The sequence below is a fragment of the Aythya ferina genome (genome assembly GCF_964211825.1).
Source record: "Aythya ferina genome assembly, chromosome: 26".
NCBI lineage: Eukaryota > Metazoa > Chordata > Aves > Anseriformes > Anatidae > Aythya > Aythya ferina.
This window is the reverse complement of record NC_140324.1, coordinates 3,573,266-3,597,784: the sequence shown is the minus strand read 5'-3', so window position 1 is coordinate 3,597,784 and position 24,519 is coordinate 3,573,266. Positions and strand designations below refer to the sequence as shown.

The window sequence follows — 24,519 nt, the reverse complement described above, 5'->3', positions numbered from 1 at the left end:
TTTCAAACATCCGAAACAGTTATAGGAAAAGACTCAGTAGATAAAACTTTTCTAGAAGGCACGCTCGTAGCAAGCTCTCCTCTCTTCCCCAGACAGATGAGTTTATCACCCGCACAAACTGGAGTTTGTACGTGCCTTAAAATGCATCGCGGGTTACTGGTGCTCTTCAGTCGGACTGCCCTTTTACTACAGAACACTGAACCTACTAACTCTTAATCTAATCAATGCAACAAACATCACTGCACTTGTAATACCAGTAAAACTGCTGTTAGCAGTTAAGAAAATTAAGTTCTACAGCTCATTACACTATGCAAGGACAGTGAATTATACACCCTCGCAGGAGACCGTTTAAGGACAACGTAATCCAAAGCAAGGCAGGGAAATACAAATCTCCAATACTTAAAAGGGGGAAAAGAAAAAAAAAAAAAAAAAAAGATCTAATGAAGAGATCATTACAGCCCTCTGGATCTATCAGAACAGAGTCAAAGCTTGGCAGCACTGTGGAACAACAGGAACCTGAGTATCAATGGTAACGAATTCTCTAATCTTGTTTCAACACCTAAATTGTTAAACCTTCTGGTTTCCTCACCTGACAATCTCCCTTGAAAACTCGCATCCATTGATCCAAATGGACCTATTAAGCCTCCCCTGTCCTTCCAATGTACTGCCAACAAAAAGACAGACCCGACTCGCTCCAGATTTCTCAGCATAAGGCAGGCTGGACAGCATACCGAGAACTCCCCGGTGCCTGTATGTATTTACCACCAGCACCATGACAGGCTTAACTTCCTCGTCACTGCAAAGCAAGCTGCTGAGAACGTGCTGCTGTGCACTCTGGAAACTGCTACCGAGCGTTCAACAGGCTTGAAATCCACCCTCAGCTCACACTGCCCTGCCTGTGCTCACTGCTGTGCCCAGGGCGAGGCTCTCGAGGGAGACCACTTTGCCATGAGATCGTTGCTTTCCCCTCAAGAACAAGAAATGTTAAAAGAACTACTTCTGTCAGTGCTCGGAAAAGTAAAAACCTGTAAAAGGGACGTAAAACTTGTGTCTACACCTCGCTACCCTCAGTTCAACTACCCATGGGGTGGTTTCATGCCCCTTCTCAGGCGAGGCAGGCAGGCACTGATTACGAGGAGTGCAACAGCAAATGAAGCGTGGGTGGTGCAGAGCAGCCTCCCTCGCCTGCAGTAAAGCACACGGTGCTCAGCAAAACCAGCCCGTCTCACAGAGCCATCACCCAGCACCAGGAGGGATGGGGATTCACAGCCTTGCAGGTTTTTACCTCCCTCGGTGCTCTGCTAGGCGCTCACGGAGGCACCAGAGCTGTGAGCACGTGTAAGCAGCCTCTTCTCTTCAGAGCAGGGGAAAGCCTCTGCCCTGAATTCTGCCCCAGCTACCTCAGGTCCCTGGCAAACCTAAAATGAAAATAAGTTCAGACTTTTTTTTTTTCCCTTACACTGATCTTCAACTGAAAATGCTGTAAAAAATACAAAATAAAAACAAACAAAAATACAACAAGACAGAGTTAAAGTGTGCCTGCATCAGCTTCTTGTGACTCAATGTTTCAGAGGCATTTCACACACAAAAGGTGGGAAACCTACTCAAGAATAAGTTTATTTTTAACTCGTTATTTGACTGCTGAGCACTGAGTGCAAACGTTAATGGAAACCTCATGTGTTTATTTGAAATGACTTTTCTTTTTGATGAATTAGGCTGGAACTCAGAGGGCAGATTCTTCTGTTTCTATCGACTTCCTTTCTCAGCACGTCAGCTGCGCTCAGATTTACAGCCAGCTTCTCGCGGATCAGGACTATGGAAGTTTCTCAGCAGAACAAAAGATAAAGAGTTGCAAACCATCCCCGCTGCACATAAAGAGGCGATTATGAATCCCGAGCGTCCGGAAGGGTTCCAACAAGCATCTGCAACACCGATCACTGCTCCCCCCTCTGCTGCCCAGAATCAGGTTACAGCATTTCGCGTGGATTCGCAAGTTTGCAGCTCCTGCTGCTGCTCAGCCCACTTTGAAAGGGCCGATCTCCTGAAGGACTACAGCAAGAATTTAAAACCAAGGCCTTTTCCAAAAACTCATCCCTATACTCAGCTCGTTACCTTTTTAACCTCGAAGTGCTGTGAGCTTTGTACATCCTCCGAAGTGGCTAAGCAAAGTCACAGAGGGATGAGGCGCACGGGCGGCGTGCCCACGCAGGCACAGCAAGCACCCACGGGCCGAGCACGGAGTTCTCGGATTGTGACAAATGGGAGCATCCACTGTGACACCCCACAAGCCTTCCCCGGAATTCCCAATTCTCCTCTGCTTGAAATCGAGCAGCATATGCAGCTCATTAGAGTAAAATAGAATTTTCCCTTAAAACATCTTCTTAGCTGTAAGCGTACAGTTGCTCATACATTTCTTCAAACTGCAGCAGAATTATTTAAAGTCACAGACGGCATTTGAAAGCAGAAGACGTGTTTAGAGTTAAGAGCAATAAATTTGTTAGAAATGAAAACAATTACTGCCTGAGTCAATGCAGTCAACAGCCTCCTGTGATGCTTTTTTCTGACTGAATTCGGAATCGTTACACAACTGCCTCTCCTCCTCACATTCACTGCCTTTCTGAATGGGCAAGATAAACTAAAAATGAATGTGTTTAAAAAAAAATAGGCACTAAAAGGACAGAGACAAAACCCACCAGGCTTAGCATGCCATCACTGACACAGAACCTAGAACTAAGGATCTTACAAATTTCAGTTATATGCCTGGCACAATAGTTATCTTTACTGCCCTTTACTACCTTTATTGTCTTTACTGCAAGGCTATTACGTACATAAAATCATCCCGATTGGTCCTTTTGAGGTTCAGCCTCATTGCAATTACTGGGACACTGAAGGAATGCCTTTGAGTTCAAATGGGCTGAATTAATTCTCCTCCAAAAATAAGACCCAAATACACAGGGGCACGTTTTGCCTTCTGGGATTCCCACGTTTAAGAGCTGCTGCCTGGCCGGCACCACTTCCACGGGCATACGTCAACACTGGCCCCAGCAGCCCTGCTGTCACTCAACACTACTTCAGGTTAACTTTGAGACTTTTAACTTCAGGTTTAACATCAGAGCACCACACGGCTCAGCATTTCAAACCAGCACCCCACTGAAAGCAGCGCCTTCTTCCCAAACCAGGAGCAATTGAGGACAACAAGCACCTCTTCTGTGCATACTCCTGGTCACTTGGAACAAGGAGTCACAGTCTCAACCCACAGCACTCAGATCCGAGGCAGCAGCGCTGCAAACCTTAAAATCTTGTGAAGTAACCCGCAGGCTACTATCAGAAGGAGCATGTGTATCCGAAGACTTTGCTGCATCACTTCGTAAGCAGGGTAGCTCCTGTATCACACTAATACCTTAATGAGGACTAATTCCTGACAGCCTTCTGGCCACAAACCTGCCAGAACTCCAAGCCCGCAGCAACGTTCTCAGCAACTTGCTCAATTTCTTCTCTGCGTTGCCTCAGATTTTTTTTGAGACTGAATTTCCACAAATTAGCTGGTTAGATCATTGAACGCTCTCACTGCTTTTGGATATTTTGCCAATATGAACTCAGAATCTTGGTTGCCTTTTTTTTGTTTCTTTTGCACAAGGTGCTTACAGGTCCTGCACAGGGTGGGCGTGACACACTGACCCAGATTCCAGGCTTAAGAGCAGCTGCACCACCAGAAAATCATTTGCTCGGGAAGAGGCTGAGCAAGAGCAAAAGCCAGCAGGGGGAAGAGCAGGACCAGGAAGCATCTCGTACCTCGTACACCTCCAGACTGCTCTTTAGGAAGAAATCCTGTCCTCAGCTGCACCTGTAAGTAACTTGGAATCGTCATCTCCGCAGAGAGAAGGGGAAACAAGAAATCGTCTGCAGGTATGCATTTTATGTCACAACCATCTCACAATTTTTAACCAAAATTGTGACTCAAAAGAGTGAAAATTTAGAACCTAAATTAAAGCAAAACCTGGTAGAAAACCAAGGTAATTTCACACGAGCTTCAAGGTAATTTTAATCTCTCCCAGCTCTGTTTTACCGAGTTCTTCCCTCTGGAAGCTATCTTAATGCACACACAGCCCAGCCCAAGAAGCTCTGCTTGTTTTGCCGACACAGAACTGAAGTGGCAAACTTCATATAAACTTATCTGCAACAACAGAAAACCACAGAGCTCCACCAAAATCTTCTACCTTACTCCAAATACTTATCAGAAACTCTAAAGGAGCATCACAGCTGGTTGGGAAACAATCTTAACACACCACTGACTTCCAACAGCATATTCTCACACCAAATACAGCATTTTTGTCAAATAACTTTAGGAAACACAAGAACAAACCTCTACGTTTCAAGAAATTGGGGAGCGTGGCTTGCTCACAAGCCTTTTGAAACAGCAAGGAAAAAGAAAAAGAATCCAGCTGCAAGCCAATTCAAGCCATCCAATAAGAACATAACTGAGGAGTTTCTTAGGGTATAAAACAAAATCATTTACTCTATGAAAGCATAAATAAAATTAAGCACCTTAAAAATTAAGCCATGGTGTAAGTGACTCTATCTGCAAGTTGGGACAAGATGGGACATACTCTGGCTAAAAGAAAGAAAAATACCACCAAGCAATGACCAGTTTACTGAAAACTACTGGAAAGAGAAAAAAAAAACGCCTCTCATCCCACAATGATTTCATACAGATGTTAACGTGACATTACTACCACCAAGTATGACAAGGTTGCTGCCAATATTTTGCAGTACTCGGGGATCTCAGTTTGCTGGTGCACCAAAGAGACGAACCATCTTCTGATGCTTCAACAGATGACAAAATTATTTCAACGAGTGCCTCGAACGGCCACAGAGAAGCCTGGTAGCATCCCCATATATTAAGCAAATCCCCCCCTTGCAGTGACACCTTTAGCCGTCATCCATCTTTGAAATTAGCAGATGCGATATTGCAAGCGACGCTGCGTACAGCGCAGGCAGACAATGAAGGGACAGACAGGAACAGGCACAGCAAATCCCTTTCAACGGCACAAAACGTTAAAAAGTGAGTCAGGAAGGGTAAAAAAAAAAAAAAAAAAAACACCAGCATGCAGTTTTTCTACGTTGCCAGGAATTAATTAAAAGATAATAAAGTTTTTAATTCTTATAACTGCAAAGAGATTTGCACAACATGTTAACCGATGCGTGGGTGTCTCAGCCTGCAGCAAGGCAGTGCGATTATTTCTGAGGTATGAGCTCCCGTCAACGCAAGATGCAAGCTTTGAAGGTTAATTACAGCCAGCTGAATGACGACGCGTTGTTTGTATCACAGCTGGACATCCCCAAAACCCCAAAACAACCTAACTTGATAAGTGTGCAAAGAAACAGAGAGCCAACGTGCTTATCCAGCAGGGCTGGACAAACTGGTTTTCCCAACCCATATAAAATTTCTTGAGTCCTGTTGTACAAAAACAGCTCAGAGTTTTCAGAAGTTGCCCACGCATCTGAGGACTTAAAACGCCCAGCATCTGCAGATCTGGGAAACAAATCCCTCTCCTTTATCTGTTAAAGGACAGGAGCCGATTGCCATCACTGGAAATAGTTTTCACTATGATCCGTGCCAACAACAGTCACGTTCAATAAGCCTCCGAGCAGCTTTGAGCCCAATAACCAGCATTATCTGCAGGAAACGAGTGGGATTCTCCCTCAAAGCGCGTTGTGCTAGCAACTTCTCATCAAAAGCTGATGAACTTCTTATGTACGGGAGATCTTAAATATAAAAGACCACAATCACCCTCACGTCAAAGTTGGCAGACCTGCGCGAGCACTTTGTTCTTCTGCCCGGGTGCTCTGATTTCCTGATGTAACCAACTTGTTACATGTAAAATTGGGTATCTGCTGCTCTCCCTGGATCGGAGGAGTGAATTATCTCCTTTAAGGGAGCAAAGGAGGTGAAAGGATCGCATGCTACTGAGCGCTGGCCAGCATTTCCCTGTCTGGGGAAGTTTTGGTCAGCGCCTCATGCAGGAACAGCAGCTCCCCAACAAAGAGCCAGGTGTATCCACCTGCCTACGCTTTGCATAGGAGTAACTCCTACCACTAATGAGAGAGAATCCTTTGGGCACTGCAGGACTCGCTCTGCCTCTCTCCATTTTTTCCATTTATTACAGGGGAAGCTAAGAACTGGGAACTTACTGTCAAAAAGCAATTACCCCTACGTACTCCAACAGTTATTTTCTGTAATTGCTGAAATGTAACTGTAAGCTTTAAATTCTAGTCTTAAGATTTCTAGCGATTACACGAGTTCTAACAGATCAGTAGACAGAAGAACACTAGGAAATAAGCACAGACCTCAAAACCAGAAGCATCCACAAGAAAGAAGTGACTTATTGGGTGTGAAAAGGGAAAAAAAACTAATAGGCTTCAGATGAGCAGAGTTCCTGGGAATCGACTCCATTTTGGTTAAAAGAAACTTAACTTAGGGAAGGTCAGACTCGATATAACAACACCAGCTATTTACACTACCGCCCACAAAGACAACCTGGTCCCACACCAAACCCCAGTGCTCCAGGCCTGTTTCTGCATTGCTGCGTTTGTGCCCTGAGCAGCACCCGTTCCCTGCAGCAGCTTTCATAAAAAAGTAAAGAAACGTACATAAACTAGGTCTAATTCTTAAGTTTAGCCCCTGCAAACGAGTCCAAAACGGTCTTTCTGCCACACATCGTGACCCCGCGCATCTGTATGAACCCTTGTGGAGAACAAGAACCGAAGCCAGCCTTAAGATGAAGGCTTTCCCCTTCCACCACGTACATGACAAAAGAACAGAACCTCATACATCTTACACCCGTTTCTTATAGAATATAAGAAAAATAATAACTAATAAAGCAGCCGAGCAGCTGAAGGCCAGGGGAAGTCGACAAAGCGCGAGCGGCCACACAATTTCTGCAGACCGCTGTCCCTCGGGGACCGGGCACCTCACTTTTTCATTGCTGCAGGGTTTGTGCCTGAACTGCTGGGCAGGGGAAGGACGTCCGGGTATAAACCCGACATATTTATTTATAAAAAAAAAAATAAATAAACGTCAGGTTTATTTAAATATGAATAGAGGGAGAAAGCCTGGTTTTGACACTAGACTTTGACAACCTCTGGAAGGGAGAAAAAAAAAAAAAAAAGGCAAAAAAAAAAAAGCCCATAGCGCATCCTAGCCGCCAGGTTTTCCTTCCAGCCGGGCCTTTTGTACGCTGCTGCGGGGGCCCGGCGGGGAGCGGGGAGCTCAGCACCGAGCCCGAGGCGGCCGCGGGGCTCCGGGCAGCGCCCCCCGGCCCCGAGATGGCGGCGGGAGGGCCCCTCCGCCGAGCCCCGAGACAAAGCGGGCGGCGGGGCCGGGACGGAGCGGGGCTGGGGCGCCGAGGAGGCGGAGGCCGCTGTCCGGAAGCCTGAGGCAGCGCCGGGGCCCGGCCTGAGGCAGGCCCCGGGGTGTGGAGGATATGGGGGGGGGGGGCCCCGTGAGGGGAAGGCCGCGGGCCGGAGCCCCCGAGGGGGACGCCGCGGGGGTGGAGCCGCGGACGGAGGCGGTGGAGGAGGTGGAGGAGGAGGCGGCGGGGCCCGGTCGGAGCGGGGCGAGGCAGCGGCGGCCGCCCCCGTACCTGAGCCGCGGGCGGTCCCCCCTCGGCGGCGGCGGCGGCCCCGTGCGCGCAGCGCCCCAGCGGCCGGGCCGGGGGCAGAGCGGAAGGGGGGCGGCAGCAGAGCGCAGCGCCCCGCGGCCAGCACCTGCCGCCCGCCTCCTCGGCGCGCCGATTGGTCGAGGCCGGCGCCGCCTTCGTTCGGATTGGACGCCAGGAGGTTGAGAGGCAGAGGGAGTAGCCCGTAGAGTGGGCGGACGGCGAACAACAAGGCGATGGCGGCCGTTGATTGGGAGAAACGGTCCCGGCGAGGGCCCGCCTACCAACAGGAGGGCCGGCCGGTAGTGCTCGCGTCGCTCAGTGGCTTTCCGCCAATAGAAGACGGCTCTGAGGAGACGGCGGCCCGCCCCCGTCTCCTATTGGACCTAAGCAGCGGAACGGCGGGCGCTGATAGGTGGAGCCAGCTGTCCGTCAGCTGCAATCAGAGCCCTGCGCTCCGGCGGGGGCGGGGGGCGGTGCGGACGTGAGGAGCCGCACAGAGGCGGGGGGGGATGGGGGGGGGGGGCGCTGCGGCCGCCCTGCGCCAATGGGGCGGGGAGGGGCCGCCCCCCCCATCCCCCCCCCGGGGGCTGTGGCACGGAGCCGCCTCAGGGACCCCCGGGTTCAGCCCCTGGGGGGTTACGCGGGGGTCCAGGGGCGCTGAGACCCGGGGTGCTGCTGAGGAAGCCCCGAGGGGGGGGACAGTGCTGAGGGGGGCGTTAAAGGGGGCACACGGGGGGCTTAAAAGAGATGAAAATGGGATGGAAATGCTGGAAATGGGGGGTGGGGGAGCAAAGGGGGGCGCAGCCACAGCCCTGCTCCCCCCACAGCCACCCTGAGGGGCAGGGGGCACCCAGGGGCAACAAAATGGATAGGAGAGGAGGCCCCCATAGGGCCAGGGTCCCTAAACCCCACTCTCATGACTCCACGAACTCCCTATTTTTTTTTTTAATTAAAAGGAGTTGCCTATCTCCACCTCTTCCCAGGTACAGCTCCTTCTCTACAGGGCACAGGCTTTACCTCTGCTTCATTCCCACCCCGCTGTACCAGGGCCGTGTTTGATGCAGTCCCGCTACAGCCCGAATCCTGCCACAGCCCTGACACTGAGGTATGATGCCACTCCATCAGGGATGCTATGGGTTGAGGGGAATACCTGAGGCTACAGAAGAAATGTGCTGCAGCTCCTGGCATCTCCATCTCCAACTGTCACCATCACCACAGGACAGAGGCAGTTTTTCCAACTGGCTGCAAGGACCAGAGAAGCCTGCCTGGATAAAGAAGTATCAAATAAAGAAGTATCAAGGGCATTTTTAAATTTATGGTCTGCACAAGTTTAATTGAGCACAAATTCTGTATACTGGCTGGGAAGAGATGGGAATTCCCAAAATAGAAGGAAGATCCTTCCCTTTTTTCAACATTGGTTTTCTTGCTTCTTGATTTTACCCATTAAATACTTATTTTACCACATCACACATTGGTTATTTACTCCAGGATTTCAGAACACAAATTTGCAAGTATGTATGGTAGCAGGATGATGCTTCATTTCCCAATTTCCAACACGTAAAAAAAAAAAAAAAGCGCAAATTGCTTCATATCCAAAGCCACACACTAGCTCACATTATAGCACAGTAATTTTTTCTAGCAGAGCTTTACGGTTTCAAATCTGCAAGCCTAAATTACGAAGCATCTAATTTGCAGTAAAGTTGTCCTAATTCATGCTAAATAAACACAAACTCAGAACTGTAGACTGAAACCTATGTGGGAAAACAAAGCTCAAAAACAATATACTAAGGAAGTCAATTACAATAGGTTCTTTCTATTGAAATATACACGTATTTCCTCAATGCTGCCCACCCACCAATTCTTATCGCAATATAGACTAAAAAGTCAAAGGACATTTTCAGTGGAATGTAAAGGCCTGACATTTAAGTGTTTAAAGTTACCACTATTCTTAATATAAACTTATTTTAAACAGTGCAGACAAAGTAACAGTTGCACAATTTCACAGCTTTGGCTTTCAGTATCTCAAATGTTGATCTGATTTCTTCAGTTATTTCAGCTGCATTTGCTTAGGGAAATCTGTCTTAATTTATTTCTCTGCTTTGGGAAGTTGATAGAGATGCTCGCATGACTTGCTACAAATATCTCCGATACAATGGCTGACAGAATTCTAACAATTCTGGTTTTATTCCTTAGAAATGCAGGCAATTATTAAAATCCACATGTGAACTGGGAATTGCAATGTGGAAATCTGCTAACCCCCCTGATACTGGGAATCCAGGTGGGTTTTTTGTTTGTTTGTTTAAATTGAACATACCATGTTCAATGGTATGTAAGGCCTCGTAGTAGTGCCTCCAAGAAAAATACTTTGAATACAAGAATATTAAAAGTAGTATTTCCACAATTTCTTTGTAGTGAAAAACAATAGGCCTTAAAAAAATAAGAGGCTTAGAATAATGGAACATATTCCCGCTCAAGAAATTACATCTGGAAACCTTCTTCAGAAAGAGTTAAATGAAAACAGTCACCACTTTCATCTGAAAAGATATTTATTTTGAGAACTTCAACTTGCACATTGTACAAAAATTGACAAATTCAGCAAAAAAACTATAAAACGTTTTTTTCCCCCTAACATATTAACATTATAATTTTAAAAAAGGGTAAGAGTTAAGAAAACTTAAGCCAGGCACATTTGTTCCAGTCTGTCTGCAGTGAAGTGTGATTAAAAACATCTTGTCATGTTGAGGTATTAAACTGCAAACTTTGGTAATGTTAGAAAAAGACAATCCATTCACAAAAGCAAGCCTTCTTGGTGTCATTTACAATAACCAAAATGTTTCATAAAAAAAGTCAAAATTGATTATTCTCCATTTCTAGGTAGAAAATACACTGAAACAAAGAAATTCATGTTACCATAATACACCTAGCATTAGGAGGAAACCTGAAAGTTTGCAAATCCATGCTAATCGTATACAGCTACAGTGTTATATTTAACCCTAAGAACAAAATCCGGTTGGCAAGTTTAAACAATTCAGTGCTTATGAAAAAATATATACGGTGATTCAGAGCCCAGTCTTTCCAAAAAGGACAAAAGGCACTTAAGAATGGCTTTAGTATATTCCACAATGGCATTTCTGGATAGAAGACAGCACCTGGCTGAACAAATAGTTCCCTAATAAGAAGTCCAACTGAGGTAGTACTTCATATTGCTCCAACTACTTGACTATAAGCAAGGAGCTTTTTTTTTTTTGATATACAAAATTAGCAGGAAATGGCTTTTTATAGGTCTGTCAAATGTATAAAAAACAGTTATTTAAAAAATAGTAAATATCCACTTGCAATTAAAAAAGTCATAAGCCAGGAACCATCTTGTAAAAGGTGAGCATCAAAATGCTGCCAAGGTGATGCAAAAATCTACCTTTATGGCCAAATCCCCAAATGCTGAAGATTGTTCTAGCAACCAAGCCATTTTTCTTGAATTAAAAAAAATAGGGGGAGGAGGTGGGAATGGGACAACAGAGGGCAATCCGAGAACTTTCACAATCATTAGCAGCCTTACCGGAAGCACTTTGTATAGAAAAAAAAAAAAGATCTGTGCTGATGAATGGCAGTTTGGAAGGGAAAAAAAAAAAAAAAAAAAGCAAAATTCAACGTTTAGAACAAAAACAAAATCCACAAACATACAGAAGGATATTCCTTGAAGTTCATAGTTTTTTAAAAACAAGGAAGACTTTAAACTTTTTTTTTTTTTTTTTTTAGGGATCTGGGAGAACACAGACTACTTTCTTTTTTTTAAATTAAGCCCATTGAAAACCCATTAATAAGTTTGAACACAAGGAAATTAGAAGTGCTTTACAGAATCACCGTCCATTGCCATATCCAGGAAAGAGCTGAGTTAGAATGGTCTGCAGTGTTTCATTCACTTGCATGGTATAGTTTTTGCCAAGATCGTAGCGGCAGGCTGGACAACTGTACACATCAGCTTTGAAGGATCTATCCAAACAATCCTGGTGAAGGACAAAAAAAAAGTAATTAGTTAAGAAATACAGATGTGCTGTTCAGCTTATTCTACAAAGCCCCGATTGGAGAATGAGGCTTCTTTTACATCCTAGTTCACCCAGGTGCTGACAAGAGCTGAGAAAGGCCAAGAGCAATGCAAGGCTGGCTGTCGGAGAGAAAACTTCCATCATTACATGCAATAGCACACACTCTTCAACAGAGCGCCATCAGTCACAGCAGCATTTTAGTATGTGGTAGAGATGCTAAGGACTGTCATAGCTTCCACAAGAACACTTCACATTATTCCTCAAAAAAAAAAAACAAAACAAAAAAAAAAAACACACAAACCCATGCACTTTGTGACATTAACAAATCCATCAGTGTCACCTAGCAGTATTATTCAGCCTGCAGAGAAGCTCTTATCTTCTTTTAAAAGAACCAAGCAGTAGCAATACAATTGTGGAACTTTCTTTAAAGTGAACTTCCCTACACCAATGAACTTTCATCAAATCCTAGGTTTTCACATATATAACTGAGTCCTGCTAAAGCACTAACAGGCAGAAAAAAAAATCTGCTAAATCTGCTTCACCACTTAACAAGTCAGTTCAAGGCTCAACTGCTCAACAGAAGAGTCACTGCAACTGCTCACCTTGCACACGTTATGTTGGCATACAGTTGTGACCGGCCGAAACACAACCTCCTGACAGCAAATACACAAGAAAGCCTCTTCAACTTTATTTAGAAATTTCTGTAAAGAGAACATTGGAATCAACTTCTTGTTACTATGCTCTGAAAGGTACAGCCCTCCCCCCCCCAAAAAAAAATAAAAAACAAAGGATTATTTTAGACATAAAAAGGTTGTTGTTTTTTTTCCTCCTTTAAACAAAGCTCAACATGGAAAAAAGCCACATTAACAAGTTCTTAACCTTCTCACTGCTCTCAAATAGTGCTTTTAAGTTATGCTGCGGAAGTCTCAGAATTCCTACATTTTTTTTATTTTTCCTATATTTTTTTTAATGTAGGCAATTTCTTTATGCAGCCAAGAAGTTTGTTTAGGAAGAGTACAATAGTTAATTATCACTATTTTGGCAATACAAAAGCATTATATACCGGTCCATCTTTGAGAGCATCTAGTACTTCATTCCACAGTTTTTCATTGGCTTCATCACTTTTTATAAGAGATTTTTGCTGAGATGTCAGCTTGTATGGCTCTACTTTAGTTTTCTTTGGAGTCCCTGTAGGAGAGTTAATTACTTTTTCCTCCCCTCCACCTGAAAATGAAAAAACACAGTGACTTCTTAAAAAACAAGAAAAAAGAAACAAAAAAGATTAAGTAGGTAAATTCCACAAAGACCTACAAGACTTTCTATATCCACTTGCCTACTCCACAAACCTGCTGATTTCCTTTTCCTCTTTCCTTTCCCTGGGGTATCAAACTCCTCATCTCCGTTATTTTCTTTTTCTTTATCTTTGTTTGCAACAGCTTCCAAATACCCCTCAGGATACTGCAGGAAAACACAAAACAAAAAGCATTCAATGCAAACAGGGCCAATTCAAAGACTTACAGACTATTAAAGGCTGGAAAGATGACCTCTGAGAGTTACTCCAAGGGTTATCTGTTTTAAATAATAGATCCCTGCCCTCCTAAAGTACTTCGACTGTAAGAATTCCATACAAAAAATGAGTTTTGTCCATTTAACCTCCTGATGTAGAAAGAAAACAACCCACAAGAGTGAACATATTTGTGTCACCCTCAGTCTAAAAGGGGGCTATCTTGATTCTTAGATTCTTACACAAGGCAAAGCAGGTTATCCTCAGTAAGAACATATAATAGAAAAACTCCTGCTAACCATCAAGTCAAAAGGAACTACAGTGATGTTCCAAAAGCGTACCTGCATTGTTAGGCCAAGCTTTTTCATCCTGTCCTTTCCTTCTTTGGTCCAAGGAGCAGGTTCGTCATCATCCCTCCTAAGTAAGTAACGCCACACCAAAAATCCAGATTTCCCTGTTTCGGGCCAGTATTTCACAACCTAAAAAGACAGCCAGAAGCAAGCCCACCAGATATTATTAAAGCTTCTTTGCCATAAGCAAATTACCTTTTCCTACTTCAGTAGAATTCAAATCCTCCTTACCTTATATATCCCATCGTATCTGTTCCCTTCTACAGGAGCGTATTTGCTGTGTTTGCCTCCTTTCACATTCCTCACCACCCGGACTGGCTTCCCAGCTCTCCAGTCCTTAGCTTCAGCTCCGTTTTTGTCATTGATGGGGGCACTACAGTTCAGAGCCAGAGCTCTGTAAGAGGAAGTCCATTCAGTTTAGTGCATTTACCCAAAAACTCTTCAGAATCAGAGAGAGAACAAAGTAAAGCAGAGCTTGCATGGAATACTATTTTACTGAGCATCACACTGGTACAGTCAGGTACCATTACTACAAAGAGTACCAGTGTACTGGCATTGTGCTCAACCTTAGAAATAACGTACCATAAAAACCCTGGAAGCTATTACTGCCTATGGGAGCCCCTTCTGGGCCAGGTCTCAGGTAAAAGCATGTAGCCAGTCTTTTACTGCTTTGCCTTACATAGTAACACTTTCAAGTATCTAAAACTAAGTATCTAGCAAGTATCGAATACTAAGTAACACTAACAACTCTGTTGACTAGGGATCACGTTTTTGTTTTAAATACACTGATTATTCATTATATTACCCTAAATTAATTGCATGGACCACCTCCTCCACTCAAATCCACACTTAGTGCAGGAGTAACAGCTTCGAATTACGAATGATCTGGTCTCCCAAGGTGACTCATACAACAGTAGCTGCAAAGGATTCAGGAGAGAGTATGAAAGTTTCTACGCTATTTTACTACTCTGTTCCTTAAGTTTCAGACAACATAGAATTATAGTGATATTAGTCTCACATTTCTCATTTAAAGTACACTGTAAGAAGCATTTCCAGTGCACAACAGATCTACAGCCATTGTAAAACAACAGTTTTACAAGTCAGTTTTACAGATTTCAACTTAGATAAATAAGTTTTCAGGTCAACAGACTGCTAGTTACTAAGGTTCAGAACAGAGTGCAAGTGTTGCCAACCTGTTCATGTTGGTGAGTTTTTGATCACAAGACTGTTCCGCTGTACGTTTGTTTCCAGAAAGATCACGACCTCCGCTCCCTGTATATGTGAAGGAATTTCCATGATCCTGAAACGTATATGGATGGTTGCAACATATTCACAAGAGTAATTAAATAAAAGAGTATTTTTATCAGGTATCTTTAATATTGCACTCTGCAAAAAGGAAAAACCACACACGCACACCCCCATTTAAGTCTCCCAGACTTGACTTGCCTGTCATCCCCTCTTAAGTTTGCTAAGAACAGAGCAAAGAGTCAGGGTGAGAACTTGTCTCATCATACACCTTAACAGGAAAGGTCTGATACAAAACATAAGACTTCTACATGGTAGTTTGGTTCTCAGACATAAACAATCAGGATTTACTTACTATATCATCTTCATAGCCTCCTGCCAGAACCAAGGAATAAGCACCATCATTACTTCTGCCATGTATACCTGCTACGTGGGGCCTGTGAACACCAGATTCGCTCACCTGGAAGAAAAATAAGAGAAGGAAAAAATACAATCCAAAAGTCTGTTAGGCAGCAAATGAGCAATGAGATCACTCCCTGGTCTTGGAACTAAACCAATTAATAATAAGTACTACTTTGTGTTTGTTTTGCATGTATTACAGGATGAAACTGTCCTCACCACCATCATCCAAACAACTCCATATAAAGGAAACAAGTCTTTCAAAAATAAGCAGTTGGATACTCCAGTGAATTAAACACCTGGGTATAATTTGTGATGTGAATTTAGATCTTTCTCACCTAGACTGCTTTTTAACAAGCTCCAGGAATTTTAGAGTAATGAAGGCACTAAAATGAAATACTTGTATAAGGCAATTGGTCTTGAAAGACTTTCATGTCATACTTGAAGAACAAAGGCTGGATAGCTCAGGGCTCCCCGCCCCGTGCTCATACAGGGTGAGAAAACTTTAATATATCTAGTTACCTGAGACAGTCTTACCAGCAGGAAAAAAGAAAAAAAAAAACAGGAGATATTACACTTATCCAAGGCAAAATACTGGAAATACATGTTTGGTTTGGAGTTTGAGTCACCAAAAAAGTACAAAGGAAAAAAACACTTGAAATGCCTGAACAATATAACATTAGTTATGGAACACTAGATAGAGACAAAGCCAGAATTCTTTCCTTTCTGCACTTACATATCCAGTGACATACACTTCACTATTAATTGCTTCAGGTTTCACATCTAATACTTGGATCTTTCCCATTTTTCTTTACAGTGGCTGAGGCCAGGATTCAGCTTCGTACCTGAACTCTAAATTTCCACATGGTGCCAACCGGAATCCCAGGAATTGGTCCATAGTGGTTGGAGGGGACAATGGTACATTCCTTTGTGCGGCCAACACATGCCATACCCTGTTTCAAAAAGGAGACCGGTCAGCCAAGAATTACAAGGAACACACACCAACACTATTCTTCAAAAATAAAAACGGCTTTAGCTGACCTTGCCCCAGTCTCTCCGCGAGGATGAATTAGCAGATGCCATCTTTTGTTTCTTCTTACTTTCTTTTAATTTCTCTCCTGCTAAAACCACCTCACTTGCATCATTTCGACATTCAGGGCAATACCTAAAGTCACAAATCAATTAAAATTAACAAGTAGCAAAGCCTTAAATTAAAAAAGAGAATTTTCTCAGTGAACTGAGTTATGATACTACAATTTCCCCATATGAAACCAGACAGGACACTGAAGCAACTCCCCATACTGGAATTAGATCTGTATTAGCCACTGTCCTTGCATGAGCTTCTAAATCACTGCAGAGGTCAGGAAATACTTGTGTCATAGAATTCATTGTATGAAATGATGAAACAGGATACATCAACTAAACAGCATATTTCAACATAGATACAAATATATATAAAAAATATGCCTTCACCTATATGTCCATACTTGTATTTATGGTAAAAAAAAAAAAAAATATATATATATGCATGTAATCAGCATGTGTGTTTCATATATTAAAAAAGTACATGTCACCAGCCTACTGTGATGATCGGGGACTGTGGAATACCCATAAATGACCCATAAAAACAACTACACAAGCTAAGCTTACTGGCATCAGGTTTACAGGTACTTGTATTTCAATTTGCATAAGCACCTACATCCCAAAACTATGCAAAAAAATAAAACGTTTTAAAGCCACCAGCTTTTTGGCCTAAAACACGCTCTCACTAGACTCCAGAGAAGCTACAAAGTCGTATTTAACAATGAAACCACCACTCAGACCACCCATAACGGCAGCATACCTCTTTTCACTTCCTACAGTCACAATATCGCCACCTAAGGGCAGCATTAAGCCCTAGACCTCACTTTCTACTCGATGTAGATGGCAATTGTGATACTGCACAGCGTCCTTAGAACTTACCAGTCCTCGTCGTCTGGTATACTGCTAAGGGGAGGGTTGAGGCAGTAGATGTGGAAAGCCATATCACACTCGTCACACATTAGCTGTTTATCTGGATCTTGTTTACCCCCACAGATATAGCAAGCACAGATCCTGCAGGTTTTGTTCGGGTTGTCCTTACAAGCTTTACACACGGGGCCATTTTGTCCTGTTAGCAAGGAGAAACGACACTACTTCAGACTCCAGGAAGTGCCAAGATACACTAGAAACGGTCAAAGGAGTCACAGCTAGAAGTGTTTGTGAACTCCTTGATACTTAAAGAGTATTAACAGAATAACAAAAGGTAAGACAGTATGGTACAAATGAGAACCACACAGCAGACTCACGTTTTAATGGACTGGCACTAATAGGACAAGCGCTGCCTGGTTCTTCAATTTTATAGATCTCATCCACAAACGTAATTGTGCAGTCATTCAAAGAATCACCAGCATCCCTACAAGGAGAAGTTGATAAATGTCAAATAGACCATAAAGTAACCTACAGCATGAATTCACAGCTGTGCACCAGTAACACAGACTGGTTTGGTGTCAGCCCTGTATCACAAGATACCTGCTGCCGCATCGCCTGCTCTAGCATAGGGGCGTGACAGCAGCACCATGAAATACTTTTTGTGACATGAGACAAAGTGTACTTCGTCTTAATGAAGATTCAGGTACTTGTAGCATTCAAATCACCATCAGTGACTGCTGTCACCGCAAACTACTTCTGACTATACTCCTCTCCTGTTTTAGAGTTATGAAGTCAAAATAACTATGGTGAGAGGAAAAAGAAGGAACGTTCTGGCAACCCCGTGAAAGTACATTCTTATACATCAGCAACTAAAGCTCAGAGTCCCTTATATGTATACTTGCTTTCTTCTAAAGAAGAGATTTGGGGTTGATTTCATCATCTTGTAAACTGAGGGTTTATTCTGTATTTCTGTATCTGACAAAATAGCACACTGAAGTTTTTGTAAAACTATTACAGATGGTTAACACAAACAATTAGAACAATTCTTTGCCTCTTAGCAAATCTGGGGCTTTGCATCTTCCCAGCAGTACGTGAATCCACAGATCAGTGTGCCCTGTGATTCCTTGCAGTGCCCAATTCCTCCAGTGGCAGTTAATTGAAAACACAGTACTACAAAGTCAATCACCCAGCTTCCCATCTCTCCTCAGCATTTCTGGTGTACCATTTTTTCAGCAGTCACTCAGACCTCATGAAGGCTTAAGCAGAGCTAGAGAACTCAATTTATTCCCCATTTCTATTCTGAATTGCTTACCCAAGTAGTATCTTCGCATTTATCTCCTTAATCATTTTTGTTTCCCTTTTCTGCAGAATCTCAGCATCATACCAGAAACCTCTCTCTTTCGGTTCATCGGGATTATAGTTGACCATCACCACCTGTCCTACTTCCAGCTGGTGCCATTTCAAAATAGTCCGTGCACGAGCCCGCACATCATTCGAACTCAGTTCTACAACTCCATTTTCTGGATAACTTGAGGTAGAAGGCCAGAATGGAAGGACAGAGAAGACAAATCAGATTCACCATCAAGAGTTATTTGCAGTAATTGTATCTAGACGAGTTGATTTAAGAACTGATACGACAGAGCATACAAATACACTGTGAAGAATAACATCTCCTCCTCCCACACAGTCACAGCCGGAATCAGTCAGCCTAACTTTGTTAGTATCGTATCCCTTTCAAAACTTGGGTAATAGGATTTCATACCTCTAAAAACATGATTCCAGCCCACGTGTTTTGTTTTACAGTTAATGTCTTACAATTACAGCCCAGTTCTGTTCTACTTTCGTGAATTCTTACAAATTCCCCATTGACATCGCAATCCAAATGAGTATTAGCCAAGAAATGAACAAAACTCACTCCTCATATTTCACATGATATATTACATCTTCTTCAGGAATGGTCGTCTGCTGATCAGGATCTGCACAACTGTCATTTGCAGCTTTTTTTCTGGTTACATTTACAACCTGGGCTTCAAACCATGCTCCCATATTCATATCACGAGCATCAACCAAGTCATTGATCTACACAAAGCAAAGGATACAGCTCACCAAATGGATTTTCAATTTGAGCATTAGTTTTCACATCTACTTGAAGATTTAGCCACCTCAAGTTAACTGTTATCAAGATGTTTTACTAAGCATCCTAAACATTGAGCTCTCCTTTGCCTTCCTGTTCCTATTATGCAGCCCGATAGTCTTAGGTTAAACCCCTAAGGCTCAAAATCTATTCTACACCAAATGCATAAGAGCCTTATCTTGTACAAACTACTATTAATTAGTTTACAAGAGGCTTTCTGAACCGTCTTACTCAATCTGATGAAGACATCACTAGATCTGCAATAAAATCCATTGAAACAGACAAGCAAAAACGATTCTGAACAGCTTGTTGAGATTTTCTTTGGTTCATTCAAGGAAAACTCAGTTTTGACAATTGCAACAACTCCAAGCAAAAATACTGGGTAAAGTTTTAATTTAAAACAAGTACTTGCAATGCTTTTAAAAAAAATTAAAAAAGCATATTGTAGTTTTAATTAAAAGGGTAAAATGAAAAATAAGACATTTTAACCCAAAACATGTTGCATTTAATTAGTTTGTGGTTGGCTGGTATTTTTTTTTGTTTGCTGTTGGAGGGTTTGAGAAAAAAAAAAAAAAAGACAATTGGAGAATGAAAGATTTTCAGAAGTTTTCAGCCACTGGAAACACTTCCCCTCCTGAAGGCTGGCTTTAAGCAGCGCTCCTGCTGTGACCCACTCACCTTATAGAGGCCGAAGCCAGGGTCAGTCCAGTCGGGCTGCGCAGCTGTGCTGGGCTGTCCCTCCAGTTCCATGGCACCTTCTCCATTGTGAGAGCTTTTGTCAGATTCGCTTTGGCCTGAGCCGCAGCCAGAGTCTGTGTCGGAGAGCTCGGAGTCCTTCTCCTTACTAACAGCAGGAAGCACTGCTGGGCTTTGTCTAACCAAGAGCTGAACAATGTCATTCAGTCCAACACTGTAATCAAAAAGGGAGTGACCATCTTCCATCTACAGGGAAAGCATCAAAACCATCGGGTTATTTAATTCAGCGGGGATTTTCCAATTCAAAACCACCCATCGTGTTGCAACCGCCTCCGTGGGCCAAGAGAGACCACAGCTCTGGAGAACCATTGACAATCAAGGAACTTGGCAGTTCGTCAGCAGCACGGATACTTATAGATTGTTATTCTTACTGTTCAAAATGTTCTTTTTTAACCGACTCCACGAACTAAAAAAGCTTCCCTGCTGCCCAGATTAAACCTGGGTGTCCTATGGAAGGGTTTGTGGCACATTCCCTAGAAATACCACTTCTGGGAAGAAGGACTTAAACCACAGATCCCCCACATCCTATCAAGATAGAAAGATAATTCTACATCTAATGGAAGTTCCTATTTTCTTAATCGAGACACGTCTCATAACACAAACATTAACACAAAATGGTCTTTACGTTGTATTTGCACATGCTCCAGATTGTTGTGAGGAGATTGCTCTGTTACACGCAGCATTACCTAGAAGCCAAAGAATTAATCACCTACTTTTCTCTGGGCAAACACGCAGTTTTTCCATTGAAAGTAAAAATCAAAAAGGATTCAATTCAACTTGAAACCACCCAATCACCGTTTAGCACGGGGAGGCAGGTCCTAATTTCACACCCGCTCTAATTTTAAGAACGGATTTTGAAAGTCTGGCGCTGTACGTAGTCAAATCAAGAGCCCACCCCTGCAAGGAGTAAGAGGAGCTCGTAGGGCCAATAGGTTCCTCTCCTTTCAGGAACTCGGAGGAGCACCACCATTTCGGAGTTGAAATATAGCACTCGAGACTACGCTGCAGCTCGAAGTTTAAACAAGCTTCACCACATATTTAAGGTCTGACTAAGAAATTATACAGGAAATGATCGTCCCCTTCCAGCCCAAACCACCAGAAAAAGCAATCCCCCGAGCTTTGTTCTCTATCAATGGGAAGCAGAGTAAAACCACAAAAATTTACACTTTACGGGAATCACTCCGATAATTCAATTCGGATTTATGGCTCAGAATGGGTACGGAGCAATCCCCGGAGGTCTGACCGTGCAGGAAGCGATCTGGACTTTCTCTGTTTTAGCAATGAGAACTTGCAGAGACACACGAGACCAAACCAAAAAAAACTGTCGCTCGTTCTTTTAGAGAGGAGACAATCCGACAAACGGGGCATTGTTATCGAGTGCCACCACCGCAGAACCGAGCGACAGCAGGTGCAGAGAGAAATGAAAGAGCAGAGAACGCGAACAGGACATGAAACCACAGGAGTTCAAAGGAAATTCTGAAAGAAGTGACAGCAACTGAAGGTCTATCTCCAGCAAAGGATGCCTTTTTTTTTTTTTTTTTTTAAATTAACGAGTATTTTCCTCGACGTTTGTAAATTCGAGCTAAGGAAACACGTGAACGTTTCAAACGACTCAAAACCTCAGACAAAGCAGTAATGGGCGCAGCAGGGAACGATCGCTACAGGATCGCGCTGGGTAAATGTTTCTGTGTAAGAGAAAATAAGAAAAAAAAAGAGACCTAAACTACGAACTAGGGGAGTTACACAGAAAGGAATTAACTTTGCAAAGCAAGTATGTCTTTAATGAAAATAAATAGTTTTATGATGGCCAATAGTTGGGTTCAGTGCTTTTGGACTGCACGGACACTGGCAGGAGCCCGCTGACAGCCAGCCTCACCCAGCACCCAGTGTGTGACCCCCCCCCCGGGTCTCTGCACCCCCTGGGTGCCTGCGTTGGGGTCGGTCCCTCCGCTGACCCCACAGCCGGGTGCTGAAAGCCCAGCCGTGTACTGGGGGTACTGGGTTTACTGGGGGGGGACAAACACGGAGCAAGGGGACAGCGGGGACACGGGGGGGGGGACCTGGGGCCGTCGGGGGTCGACACGGGGGCGGCTGGGGGGGGCCAAAGCGCTGCTACCGAGGTGCCCCCCACCGACAGAGGGGGGTCCAGGGCTGAGGGACCCCCCCGGGGAGGGGGTGTGTGGGGGGGTGAGAGCCCCGTCGCGGGGCGCTAGGTGGCGGCAGAGCCCCCGCGGCTGGCAGCGGGCCCTGAGGGGGCTCCGGGGGGGGCTGTGAGGGGGCGCTGAGGTGTGTGTGGGGGGGTTTGGGGGGGGGGGGGGTGGAGGGGCCGTACCTGCTTGCCCCGGTAGAAGAGGCGCTGGCGGTGGGGCTCGACGCCGAAGACCTGGTGAATGCGCTGCCTCAGCCCCTCCACCTTGGTGAGCTTGGAGAGCGAGTCCACGCGGTGGGTCTCCCTGCCGTCCATGGTGCGCACCTGGATCCACATGGCGCCGCTCCTGCCCTCACCCTGCCCGCACCGAGCCCGGCGTCAGCGCCGCGGCCCCGGCCCCGGCGCTCGAGGACACCGCGCAACCTACCCCCACCGCCGCCCCCCGCCCGCCAGCCGGCCGGCCGGCCCGCCCTCCACCCGCCGCCACGCCATTGGCCAGCAGCCCGGCCGGTTCGGCCGCTGATTGGGCGTTGGGCGGTTTAGGCCCGCCCAGCCGGGCGCCTAACGGCTTTGGTTGCGCCCCTACCTCCCCCCCCCCGCTCTGTGCCGCCTCGCGGGCGGGCGCCGCGCGCCAACTGTATCTCGCGCCACAATTGAAACGCTCCCTGCGCTCTCGCGGGGGGCCGCCCCCGGGGGAAGCCTCGCGAGGTTATGCAAATGAGGCAGCCCGGCCGGGACGGGAGGGGAGGGGGGAAGCTCTTAAAGGGGCCGCCGCCTCCGGGGACGGCGGAGCTCGGGTCCGGGAGGGGGGGACACAACGGGGCCGCGCCTCGCCCCCTTCTCCTCACTCCCCCCCTTCCCGGGGCCGGGCTGCTCCGCGCGTTCACGGCGGGGGGCGCCGCGTTCCGGCCCAGAGAAAAATGAATAAAATAATAAAATAATAATAATTAAAAAAATCATAAAATAAGAAAATAAATTTTAAAAATAAAATAATTTAAGAAAATAAAATAAATAATTAAAAAACGGGGCCCCGGCCGCCGCCGTGCGGTCCCGCTCGCCGCCAGCCCCGGTCCGCAGCAGCCCCGGGAGCCGCGCGGGGCCCTGCCCGCCCCCCGGCCCCCCCCGCCCCGCTCGCAGCCCCCGGCCCGGCCGCGCTCCGAGGGCTCGGGGCCGCTCCCGGATCCCCGCGACCCGCCCCGGCAGCGCTCAGCCCCCGCTAGAAGAGCCCCGGGGCAGCGGCTCCGCTCCCGGTGTGCCCAGCGGGGACGGGCTCCGCCGGCCCCCGGTGCCGGCAGCTGTCACCGGGCCGGGAAGGGAGGAGGGGAAGGGGGGGGGGGGAGAAGCGAAGGGGAAGGAGGGTGAGGGAGGCTCCTCCGCCGTCCCCTTACCGCGTCCCGGGCTCGGGGGTCGGCGGCGGGACTCACCGGCGGTGCGGTGCTGGAGGCCGGTACCGCGCTGCGCCCCCGCCGCCGCCCCGCGCCTCTCCCCGGCCCTTTGGAGTTTGGCGCGGAAAAGCCCCGTGCGCGGCGGGCGCCCGCCCATTGGCCGCCGCTGGCGGGAACTGAGCGCCGGGGGCGGGGCCACGCCCAACCGGGAGCGCGGGAGGGCCCCGCAGCGCAACCGGGACCCGAGCCGGGACCCCCCCCCCCTTCCCGGGGTCGGGCACGGAGCGGTCCCTTTGGTCCCGTCCCGCTGCGAGGGGTCCGAAAGGGTCCGGTGGGAGCCCCCCGTGGTGGGTGGGAAGGGTCTGCCGGTAGCCCCCGGTACCGGAGGGGCCGTTAGGTTGTTTGGAAATGGCACCGGGAACACCGGGCCGGTGGTGGGTGTGCGAAACGAGCGGGAGGCGCGAAATGTCGCCTCGTGGCTGCCCTCCCAGCAGCCATCTTCCAAAGGCGCAGCGGCACCGCCGAGCACGGCACGGGGCTCGTCTCCGCCGGGAGCTCAAGGCCTCACCGGGAGCTCCAAACCTCACCGGGAGCTCAAAACCTTACCGGGAGCTCCAAACCTTACCGGGAGCTCCAAACCTTACCGGGAGCTCGAAGCCTTACCGGGAGCTCAAGGCCGTGCCGTGGTGCTGAGAGAGGCCTCCAAGATCCGAGCCGCCAGCTGCCGAGCCCCTGGGCCCTGCGCGTGGTCCCCTCGAAAACGTGGCCGCGGGCGCTGCTGCGGGACGGAAAGCAGGGCTGGTCCTGGGGGGTGTTTTCCCCTTCACTTGTAACCCTACGAGGAAATTAGAAAGGAGAAAGGGTGTTTAGGATGGCCGCTCCGTGGAGTAAACTGCAAGCGGGGGGTTTACCGCCAGGTTTCTGAGAAACGGAATCGGATTTA

The 24,519-nt window shown here is 46.3% G+C and overlaps 2 protein-coding genes and 2 long non-coding RNA genes across 9 annotated transcripts in view; 1 reads left to right on the top strand and 3 right to left on the bottom strand.

Moving 5' to 3' along the window:
• KDM4B (lysine demethylase 4B) overlaps positions 1-7,755 on the bottom strand; it is a 91,023-nt gene extending 83,268 nt beyond the window's left edge. For all 3 annotated transcript variants that reach the window (XM_084498374.1, XM_084498375.1, XM_084498376.1), the window contains exon 1: positions 7,644-7,755. The gene's annotated coding sequence lies outside the window, so the exon portion shown is untranslated. The remainder of the gene's footprint in view (positions 1-7,643) is intronic.
• Positions 5,112-6,508, bottom strand: LOC311423838. Its single transcript, XR_014685915.1, has 2 exons — positions 6,349-6,508; positions 5,112-5,766 (listed from the first exon to the last, which is right to left on the bottom strand). It is a non-coding gene; the product is annotated as an uncharacterized lncRNA (long non-coding RNA).
• Positions 7,756-8,526: 771 nt separating the features above from the next.
• Positions 8,527-9,125, top strand: LOC311424204. Of its 2 annotated transcripts, none has more exons than XR_014686012.1 (2): positions 8,527-8,766; positions 8,880-9,125. It is a non-coding gene; the product is annotated as an uncharacterized lncRNA (long non-coding RNA). The 2 variants fall into 2 exon arrangements; XR_014686013.1 differs by having other exon boundaries at positions 8,840-9,125.
• Positions 9,126-10,189: 1,064 nt separating this feature from the next.
• UHRF1 (ubiquitin like with PHD and ring finger domains 1) lies at positions 10,190-24,519 on the bottom strand. Of its 3 annotated transcripts, none has more exons than XM_084499150.1 (17): positions 24,240-24,519; positions 22,375-22,548; positions 19,965-20,228; positions 19,068-19,231; positions 18,465-18,680; positions 17,530-17,636; positions 17,165-17,351; positions 16,244-16,367; positions 16,048-16,155; positions 15,159-15,263; positions 14,752-14,858; positions 13,790-13,952; positions 13,550-13,687; positions 13,051-13,162; positions 12,768-12,928; positions 12,307-12,405; positions 10,190-11,665 (listed from the first exon to the last, which is right to left on the bottom strand). In XM_084499150.1, exons 2-17 carry the CDS (start codon positions 22,525-22,527, stop codon positions 11,519-11,521), a joined length of 2,355 nt encoding a protein of 784 aa, XP_084355276.1. In that variant the 5' UTR covers positions 22,528-22,548; positions 24,240-24,519; the 3' UTR covers positions 10,190-11,518. The 3 variants fall into 3 exon arrangements, with proteins under 3 accessions (XP_084355276.1, XP_084355277.1, XP_084355278.1); XM_084499151.1 differs by lacking the exon at positions 24,240-24,519 and adding an exon at positions 23,616-23,689; XM_084499152.1 differs by lacking the exon at positions 24,240-24,519 and adding an exon at positions 23,580-23,641.

Excerpts from the sequence above, each read along its gene's own strand:
- UHRF1 (XM_084499150.1), bottom strand. The coding sequence starts at position 22,527 with ATGTGGATCCAGGTGCGCACCATGGACGGCAGGGAGACCCACCGCGTG. Across the intron at positions 12,406-12,767 it reads ATGCTCTCAAAGATGGACCG|AAATTTCTAAATAAAGTTGA; the intron begins GTATATAATGCT and ends TTCTCTTTACAG. Across the intron at positions 11,666-12,306 it reads GCCAACATAACGTGTGCAAG|GATTGTTTGGATAGATCCTT; the intron begins GTGAGCAGTTGC and ends GTCCTTCACCAG.